Source organism: Synchiropus splendidus, chromosome 1 (assembly GCF_027744825.2).
Source record: "Synchiropus splendidus isolate RoL2022-P1 chromosome 1, RoL_Sspl_1.0, whole genome shotgun sequence".
NCBI lineage: Eukaryota > Metazoa > Chordata > Actinopteri > Syngnathiformes > Callionymidae > Synchiropus > Synchiropus splendidus.
The window spans coordinates 18,876,748-18,886,300 of NC_071334.1; the positions used below are offsets into that span (position 1 = coordinate 18,876,748).

A 9,553-nucleotide genomic window follows, 5' to 3' on the forward strand; every position below is an offset into this window, starting at 1 on the left:
GATGGGACATGAGAAGTCAAGCGCAAGAGTCTCATTTAATCTTGTCAACCTACATATCCCAGCTCTTGATCCTACCGGCCCATGATTCCAACAAACTCAGGGAACATGATCTCCTAAGCATGCTGGCATTTCCACCTTTCTTTTAGCCTTTATATAGTGTACAGTAAGTCATGAAAGTGGCTTCGAAGAGATGTCAAAGATTTCTCTCCACTTGATTTATTGAATCGAAGGAGGTCCTCATGTGGACTTCTGTGATTCCCACTGAGGACAACTCAAACAGCTTCCTCCTGCTCTGTTGAAACATCACATCATGAAGGTGACAGAACTTAATATTTTGCACACATAACCTGTGCTGCGCTTGTAATACAGAAAATCGTCATTACAACAAGATAAAAGTGACCCTCCTTTCAGGTTAACTACTATTCCAGGTTAGCATCTTTTTTTTCACGATGTTTTCTTGTGTGACATTCTGAGTCCATCCGGGAGGCCACGGGTGTTTTCATAGTTCCTGTTCAGAGACTTCCTGCCCCAAGCCCATTTATTACTGCATCCCCCTGTTATTGCTGCTGTGTTTGCAAGGAAAATCCCTCTTCCTCCTGCAGAGACTCATCATCCACCTAAGATCACAACACTTTCCTGGACTCAGGCCCACTCTGTCTCCTCATCCCTGTGTGAGCAGCACAAACAAGTCTGCTGCTCTCATCAGGACCAAGGAACTCCCTCTTTAGCAAAAATGAACGCTCTTGTTTCATTTGTTTTAATCCAAAAGGTTCTGACCAACTAGCCACAGCGGTGCAATGAAACATGAAAACAGTTCCTCTGTTGCTTTCCCATCACATTCTTATTAACTTGCAAGTAGTAAACATTGAAAATACGGAAAAACATTGCAACACACTGGGACCACAGAGTGACTGGGCTTTCTTAAAGCGGCCTGCAGTCCATCAGCAACATTACAATGTGTTGACATAGTGATGTGAAATACAACTTGATTCATCAGGTCAGATTGACTTTCGCCATGATCCACGCAGTATTCACATAAGTGCATCTGTAGATCTGCACCACACAATGAATTCTCCACTCTGCAAAATTCATCAATGATACACCTTACCCACACACCACCCCATCATTGATTCATGGGTCTTAACTGAGGTTCTTTCAATAAACAACAATGGATCAAAACATTGTGTGTGCACATACATGCTACATTGAACACACAACTAATTGACTTTAGTTGGCAAATACTTTTTCAGAATGATGTATGAAACCTGGGGCAAAACATCACACATCAACAACATCAACTCATGCAATTCTCCCATGTTGATTTAGTGTTGACGTGTTAAAAGTATTTTGTTATTGAAAACTGACTCAGTTCTTCAGGTACAGTAGTTTTTCTCCTTAAATGACCAACGAGGAATGAATGACCCAAAATAGAACTTGCAATATGCTTAAAGCATTAGTACTCATTTACAAGGAATGAGAGAAAGAGCTTGATAAACATTGGTACATAAAACCTTTATTTAAAAACAGGACAGGGGAGCATGTGTCATGATTTAATCAGTCTTCTGCCTCTTCTCAGGGGAGAAGTGCTCAGACATAGCAGCCAGTGCCCGGTAGCGGTGGGAGATGGTGTTCTTCACCTCTTTGGGAAGTTCAGCATATCTGCAAAGAGAGACAGACAGAACAGGAAGCGTATTTAGCCAGAAGAATACGTTTCGAATAAAAGCTATCGACCAAAACACCACATCCAAGGAGACGTACTGTACGACATGCTAGCATAAGAGTTGTAATACAAAAACCTTTTCAAACAACTTATGACATTTCTCAAGCCTTTTTACCATTTGCATAGTGATAATAATGATGGTGGTCAGCAGAAACATTACACATCTGAACTCACAATCTTAACTGGTCATCAACAGACGGTTCACAACAGTGTTTTCATAAAAGGTTCAAGACGGTAGCAGAAAATATGAAGTCCTTATTAAGGAATAACAACAGTTTACAGCAGGGATGTCAAACCGGTCCTCCAAGGGCCGCCTTGTAGAGCAGTTCGAACCCCATGTTGTCGTCTCTGGCGCGCTCTTGCGGTAGTAAGAACGTACTACAGGTAGAGGTCATTGCTTACGTTTTATCATATCCTTCCGGCTGGAAGCAAGGATCCCAACCAAAGTCTCGAGGTCCTCTTGGTTCCACTATTTGTCCCTGAAAGAAAAACAGATATCACACATCGTGACAAAAGATGATTTTAGCAAGACTGAGCTACTGAGAAAGCATACCTGTGTTATTCCTCTGAAGAGCTCCACTGGTTCACCCTTCCCACTTGTGAAGGCAAATGTGCAAAGCGCCCATGCAGACTTGTCCTCAAAACCCGCAAGGAGTTTATACAAGCCTGAAGTAGGAGTTGTGTTATATGAAATAAGAACAAACATCATCACTTTCAAAAAACAAACAAGTACAGTTCGGAGGTCAGGTCACGACATAATGCCCTTTAAGATTCAATGAATAACTCCAATACCCACCTTCGGGTTTAAGTTTATCCAGAAACCATTTTCTAGAAAACAATGAACAAAATTATTTAATGAGATTTGAATGACTTCTAACGTGTATATTTTATAGACAGGAATGGGGCTACTAACATGTAAGGACCCGGTAAGCCATCCAGCGCCTTGAAGCAAAGACAGGTGTCTTCCACTATAACAGGACCATCAATCTTATTAAAAAGAAAAAAAACATAGCATTTTAAAAATCAAACAAGGTGATTAAAATTTTGTCTAAATCAACTTAATGTAATCAATTTAGATCATAAAATGGCGACACCTGTCGTGCTGCTTCTTTACATTTCTGTACAGAAATTTCATCAGGCTCTCCTTGATACTCGGGCACTGCAAAGCAAAATTTTTCGAACTTTGTTTAACAGATGGTTATTTATGCCAAGTATGCATTCATTTAAATCAATGGTTTCACTTACAGTCAATCTTTTTCGAGATTAGTTTGTAGGGGAACTTGTCGCCGAGAATTTGTATGACCTGAAAAAAAATATTGACATGGGATTGCCTTAATTTTTTTCACATTATCACAGAATCCTCTTTATTGACAAGAAGACATATTTAATTGCCATTCCACCCACTCTGTTTGTAATACAAAAGAGTACAATGGCCACCACCAGTCCCATTGAATATCGAATCACCTCAAATTTGACATATAAACAAGGCTTCATATTGAGCTTTCATGGGATTGTTGTGATTTGTTAATAGTCATGAACAGATCTGTAGACTCTGTCTCTGAGTTGATCATTTACTGTTTACTACTACTCTTCTCATCTGTAAACAAAAATAGATTTATTTGAATATATTTAAAGAAATATTCTACTACTACTACTGTATTCATTTTCTGTGTCAAACAAGTTGAAATCCTTCCAAAGGAAGGCAGGAAAGCATCATTGGTGATCAATGTCCATTGCTTGTGCTCTTCCACATCATTGCTATGCACTTCTTAGTAACAAGTAGGCAAATATCAATATACATGCATCATCTCTAACTCGTCCCTTTAACAGCGACAACAGCAGACAAAGCAGCGCAATAATGCAACAAAACAGTGATTTGTGTACTGCAGCCTTATTATACAGATAAATATTGTTGGTAACAAGGACTTGTGAGACATGTTGTATCGCAGCCTGTTTATTTTTGGATATGCCTGTTAAGACGTTCGTGAAGGCTGTGATGCACCGCGCGTAATGATTAAATGCATGTAACGCTTGATAGCTTTACTTGGTACAGTAGATTTTCACGTGGCTTATACTCTACTTTAGGACTCACCTCTTCGAGTTTTTTTGCATTTCCAGTCACGAACACTATCGACCGCCCAGCCGGCACTGCCATGTTGAAAAAGACCCGGAAGACTAACAACAACTCACCATGTGCTTCCTACTGAACGCCAGCCAATACATAGCACGTTTGGAATCCTTCAGCAAATCAGAAGTTGCACTCAGTGACACGCCTACTACCAAGTCCACCAATCAGAGCCCAGTGTTACGTCCAACGATGTCCGTGTGGAAAAACATGCTCTGCCATGTGGATTGTGGCTGTAAATAGACATTAAGAACCAACGCATTTTCAAAACATAAAAACATCGACTATTATGAGTCTCTTACCTAAGACTACCGAGGACTTCAGCTCGGCTGAATACTGGGAGAAATTCTTTCAGAAACGCGGGGAAAAGGCTTTTGAGTGGTATGGAGACTTCAACAAGCTCTGTGGCGTTCTACACAAATACATCAAACTACAGGACAAGGTAACTGAGACACTGTGCAGTGTTTTCGAATCCATATCACGTTAACACATTGTGGTGCTACCTTGCTGTGCAATACAGGAGTGTAAAGTGGGTATGTCATTACAAAATGGTTCTCGTGTTTGACAACACTACTAGCTAATACACTGGTTACTAATACAAACTGAAAATGGTGTCCCTACCTGCTTTGTCTAGGACCATGGTGGTTGGAGTGTGGGTGGAGCTGATAGCATCTAGGAACTATATGTGAGCTCAATATATGTCTGTGTTTTTAGGTTCTTGTGGTGGGGTGTGGAAACTCTGAGTTGAGTGAGCAAATGTTTGACGTGGGCTACAAACATCTGACCAATATTGACATCAGTGAGACCGTTATCACAAATATGAAGCAGCGGAACTCCGGGCGCCGCCCGGGACTCACTTTCGAGCAGGTGGATGCCACTCAGATGATGTATGAAGATGCCAGCTACCAAGCTGTTTTGGACAAGGGAACCCTGGATGCAATGGCTTCTGAAAAAGAGGGAGCACTTGCTAGAAAAATGCTCACTGAGGTAGGATTTCTTTTTACAATCAATTTATTTGGTCAATCCAAATTATTTGGTCAATCCCAAATAATTTGGTTTAAATGACAATGTGTTAGTGAGAAAACATGGTGAGTAGATTCGTGATGGGGATTTCTTCCGATTTAGCCGTGTTATTTTTGGTCAAAGCCACTATTGCTCTAAATTTGGAATTCCACCTTCATTGCAGAAGTTAAGAAAATACATTTTAGGGTCTGTTAAGCAATAGTTCCTCATCTCTCCATTCTTTATTTTCCTCCTTAACTGTGGTTCAGATGCGATTGCACATTTACGTAGAACAATTCTTTTGAACAAGATCTTTCTATGCACTTAAAGCAACCTATAAAATGATGCATGAAAACACACATTATTTGTGAATGATTACATTAAAACTTTTTTAACAAACTTAACAAAAGCATGTTCCACGCGTATGTTTTATTATTGTTCCCATTTTAACATCTGTTTATAAGTCATTAAGTATCACAATAGATTAGAGCAATATAGTATTATAATTGTGCCCTTTTAATGTTGACATGCAGGTTGGCCGGGTGCTCAGCGTTGGAGGTCGTTATGTTTGCGTGACGTTGGCACAGGAAAGTGTCATTGCATTGGCAGTGGAAGGCTTTGTGGAGCTGGGTTGGGCCGTGAGAGTGCACTGCCTGCAGGAGGAATGTGAAAATGCAGAGGACTCCTTTGCCTTGCCTGTCTTCGTCTTGGTCTGCACTAAGTTCCGCCAGCCAATGCCTAAACCTATCTTGGAGATGTGCCTCGGGGATGATGGGACTCCAACCCGGCTCACACAGGTTGCTGAGCTCTTGTCTGCTGTGAAGCAGCACCGTGCTTATTCTGTTTTGAGAAAGAGACTTTGCACTGGCACGGATTCTGATGCAAACCTCTCACTGACCTTGTGCCATGCCAAAAGTGGTCTGCCCAGATACTCCCTCACAGTGCAGGATTGTCCTCCAGATGTCAAAGTACCTAGAGCAAACCAGTTCGCCATTTTCATAGGTGAGATTTTTTTTCTTCATTTTAAACTTTAATGCCCTATGTTGGTATTTTGGTAGTCCAGAGGACAGACCAAGCATTTGCTATTAAACTACTACCTACCTTCCCCACCTCACCAGAAGTTCATTTCACATGGCTTTGCCTTTGACCAGATTGATGACCTGAAATACATTGTATATAGCTCACACATGCACTGTTGATGAGGTCAGCTGTGGGTAGGCTTCTTCATGGATGGCCTGAAAAGTGTCACACACTCTATTCTATGCTACATTTTGTGTAGATACAGTAGCAATCTAATGACAATTAATAAATAGATTTTCTGGTTTCTGTGGTGCACCATATTGTTGTCTTTCATGCGGTCTCTAGTCATTGCTATTGCCCCATAGTAATTCCAAGTTTTCTCTCTAGTTCCACAAGGCAGTGAGAGCTCCTGGCTCTATAGCTCCAGCGAGGGACGTAAGCAACTGGCAGCAAGCGCCAACTTTCGCCGGCTGGTTATCGTAGCCATGCACAGAAATCAAGAATACACAGATATGCAAGCAGTTCAGTTAGAATTGTCGCCAATGGTGATGGAGCTTGCACCCCCAGGAATGCCAGACAAACACCAGGTTCGACATTTTACAAAACATTATGGTAATGAAGACCTTAGGTCTCCGCCAAGAATGCACGCTCACTGCACCTTTTACCCCTTTTAGGTGCCATTCCTGTCTGTCGGGGGTGACTTAGGCTGGCGGGAAGAAGTCAGCAGGGGAGTGAGTGAACTGAGTGGGGAATACTGTGTGGAGAACGTGAGAGGGGAAGATGGCAGTCTTTATCGTAGACTTGTGTTTCTGTCGAACACTGCTCTTGTCCAGTCAGAGAGTCGCCTTGTCCCCTCACGCACCGGTAAGTTCACTTTGTGTTTTTCACTCTACTCTTTATTATACATGTATGTTTTTATTATTATTATTATTATTATCACATTTCCTAATATGTTTACATTGGTGTATTTAAGCTTCAAGCATCAAGAAAAATAAAAAGAAGGCCAGGACACCAGCGATTTCAACAACCTCTTCAACCACCGTTGACAGTGGTTTTCTTTGCTGTGCCCACCATGAAGTCATGGTGGCAGGTCTCACAATGCTTGGTGTGGGGTCACCACAAAACAAAGGTTAGCTTGTTTGATGTTGTCTTTTCTACATGCTTTTATATAAGCAATTGGTGAGTCATTTACCTCCTGTCCTCATAGATGTGAACGTGTCAGTGCTACTGGTTGGACTTGGCGGAGGATGTCTGCCTCAGTTCCTCCGGGATTTTGTGCCTGGAGCTACTGTTGAGGTAGTGGAACTGGATCCAACTGTCCTGGAAGTGGCAAAGGAATGGTTTGGGTTCCAACAAGATGATCATTTGCGTGTCACTATTGGAGACGGCCTTGATCACATCTGCACCTTGGAAAAGAAAGGTTTGTCTTCAGTCATGCCAGACCTGTGCTCCGTAACAAGCCCAAATTCAATTGCACCACCTTCATTATTCTCGCCTGGAATTAACTCTCATCATCATATAGCACTAACAAACTTACGGAGCATTGTCATTGAGGTTTGAAACATGTTCACATTTCACACTCATTGCACAGCAAACACACTTGGACACACAAACTGAATGCTGAGGCAAGTGGATCCAGCAAATTGTTGTCAGAGAGTTCTGATCGTCACGTGTCATCTATCAGCGAAAAGCTTGCTTGTGTTCAAGGTTACCATGCACCACTACTTTTGATCACATATTGGCCCTAAATTGACTACAAAACATCAAAACCGAGTAAGAACATTTGTGTTATTTTACCTTGGAAGCACGTGGATGCATAACTTCGGTGTGTGGTGTGCTTGTTTGGAAGTAGTAACTTGTTAACTAACTGAAAAAGTGCCCGTGTTACGCATGCGTGATGACACACTGACATGAGGCCTCACAATCGCACAATGTTATGAAAAATATGACTTTACATTTGTTAGTGAGACATATCGGCAGTGTCCAAGGAAAAGATGAAAATGTGATGCTGTGTGAAACTCGGTTTCACCATTATATTAGCCGATGAAGTTATTCATAATTAGGGTTACAGTTTTAGTTTGCATTGTTGTAATGTGTAATCAGGATCTACAAAGTAACTGTAAATAGCTGTCAGCTGCTTCTGCAGAGATGTTCATAAATGGCACAATGTCTTTTCTTATTCGGCTGCTCCATTCCTCCGTTCCGATCAGCAGGCATGTTGAAGCTGCACCTTGTGGTTGGGAGAACAATGTCCCATCTGATGAGTCACTATTTCTTTTCCACAGTAACATGCTCAGTTTTAGTGTTTGTGGGAGTAAGAGCAGCTTTACAGTATCACATGACACCAATGAATACATGAAATATTACCTCAGCTGAGGAGGTTTTGCTATTATGTCTGTTGGTCTGGTAGAAAAATAAATGCAAAAGATATCACTTATTCTTCAAAGCCAATATGGGTGGGACGAGCAACGATTTTTGGCCTTTCTGGGAGTTTTTTTCCTCGTAATTTCTTTGTCTCTATTTTCTTTTCTAAGGTGGCACTCTATTTGACGCTATCATGTTTGATGTGGACAGTAAAGACAGCACTTTGGGTTTGAGCTGTCCACCGGCTGCTTTTCTAGAGTCCTCCATCCTGCATAAAGTGCACAATCTTCTGACACCAAAAGGTACGATTAATTCTCTCCTCATTCAATGTATAGTTAAAACTATTTGCTTTGAAATTCATGACCGGTGTCGACACCCCCTTCTTTTTCCAGGCGTTTTCATTCTGAACCTTGTGTGCAGAAACTCTGCCCTGAGGAAAAACATGTTGGAACGTGTTTACAGTGTCTTCCCCACCGTGCTCTCTCGAAAGATTGAAGGGGAAGTGAATGAAGTGCTGCTTTGCTCCCTTGGAGAAAGCAGCATCTCAAACCCGACTGACATCCTCTCTAAACTTAACGTTGCAGCTAAGGATCTGCAGAGCTCACTGTGCTCCAACAGGACTGGCTCAAACCGTCAGCCACATATTGACATATCCGAGCTGCTGAAAGACCTGAAAGTCGCTTGAGCTTCTCTCATATGAAATAAATAGCTTTTGTTAGTTCCGACAAGTGTGATCAAAGAAATTGATTGAAAGAAATGTACTCAAATGTGTGACATATCTGCTTCATATTTACTGTAAATCTGCTGGCTCTTATGGGAAAATCTAAATTTTACTTTTTGTCTGAGATAACTCTGTGATGTCTGCTTCATTCAATACATTCCACTACTGAAGAAGTTCTCCTTTATAATTTATCACATAGTTTATGATGTCTGTGGCATTTTAGTTCACCTCTCTGGGCTAAGGTACATGTGACAGAGAGTGTATGAGGTGGCATGGACATCGTTCACCCTCTGGTTGTGTCCAACTGGGAGGAGGACCTGGGACCTAGAGTTGACATCATTCGGGTGTCTTTGGGTAGAGGTTTCCTCCTTCTGTCAAATAATACATTGTGGTCTGAAAGTGAAATGCAACGTGTTTATTTACAAAAGAGACATATCACCAAAAATATATAGTTCAACCCCTCACAACCGGCCGCTTAAGTGTGGAGTTGTTGATCACATTCCTCTTCCAGTGCTCACAATGCCCAGGAATGTAGAAGCGTCATTTTCCATTAGATCAATGGTTCATGGGGCTGCAGTAGATTTCTACTATCAAAAGTGGG

At 41.5% G+C, this 9,553-nt stretch overlaps 2 protein-coding genes across 2 annotated transcripts; one reads left to right on the forward strand and one right to left on the reverse strand.

Moving 5' to 3' along the window:
• Positions 1 to 1,506: 1,506 nt before the first annotated feature.
• itpa (inosine triphosphatase (nucleoside triphosphate pyrophosphatase)) lies at positions 1,507 to 3,878 on the reverse strand. The gene is made up of 8 exons (XM_053879951.1): positions 3,813 to 3,878; positions 2,966 to 3,023; positions 2,815 to 2,879; positions 2,634 to 2,707; positions 2,517 to 2,548; positions 2,274 to 2,386; positions 2,123 to 2,199; positions 1,507 to 1,659 (listed from the first exon to the last, which is right to left on the reverse strand). The coding sequence occupies exons 1-8, from the start codon at positions 3,873 to 3,875 to the stop codon at positions 1,551 to 1,553; spliced, it is 591 nt and encodes a 196-aa protein (XP_053735926.1). The 5' UTR covers positions 3,876 to 3,878; the 3' UTR covers positions 1,507 to 1,550.
• A 156-nt stretch (positions 3,879 to 4,034) lies between these two features.
• Positions 4,035 to 9,335, forward strand: mettl13 (methyltransferase 13, eEF1A lysine and N-terminal methyltransferase). Its single transcript, XM_053879844.1, has 9 exons — positions 4,035 to 4,287; positions 4,560 to 4,832; positions 5,381 to 5,849; positions 6,255 to 6,454; positions 6,542 to 6,731; positions 6,841 to 6,996; positions 7,075 to 7,287; positions 8,402 to 8,533; positions 8,624 to 9,335. The coding sequence occupies exons 1-9, from the start codon at positions 4,135 to 4,137 to the stop codon at positions 8,914 to 8,916; spliced, it is 2,079 nt and encodes a 692-aa protein (XP_053735819.1). The 5' UTR covers positions 4,035 to 4,134; the 3' UTR covers positions 8,917 to 9,335.
• Positions 9,336 to 9,553: the final 218 nt, after the last annotated feature.

Coding starts and splice junctions, on each gene's coding strand:
- itpa (XM_053879951.1), bottom strand. CDS start 3,875: ATGGCAGTGCCGGCTGGGCGGTCGATAGTGTTCGTGACTGGAAATGCA. Junction 2,708..2,814: donor GTAAAGAAGCAGCACGACAG/GTGTCGCCATTT, acceptor CTTTTTAATAAG/ATTGATGGTCCTGTTATAGT. Junction 2,387..2,516: donor GGATAAACTTAAACCCGAAG/GTGGGTATTGGA, acceptor CTCCTACTTCAG/GCTTGTATAAACTCCTTGCG.
- mettl13 (XM_053879844.1), top strand. CDS start 4,135: ATGAGTCTCTTACCTAAGACTACCGAGGACTTCAGCTCGGCTGAATAC. Junction 6,455..6,541: donor GAATGCCAGACAAACACCAG/GTTCGACATTTT, acceptor TACCCCTTTTAG/GTGCCATTCCTGTCTGTCGG. Junction 6,732..6,840: donor CCTTGTCCCCTCACGCACCG/GTAAGTTCACTT, acceptor GGTGTATTTAAG/CTTCAAGCATCAAGAAAAAT.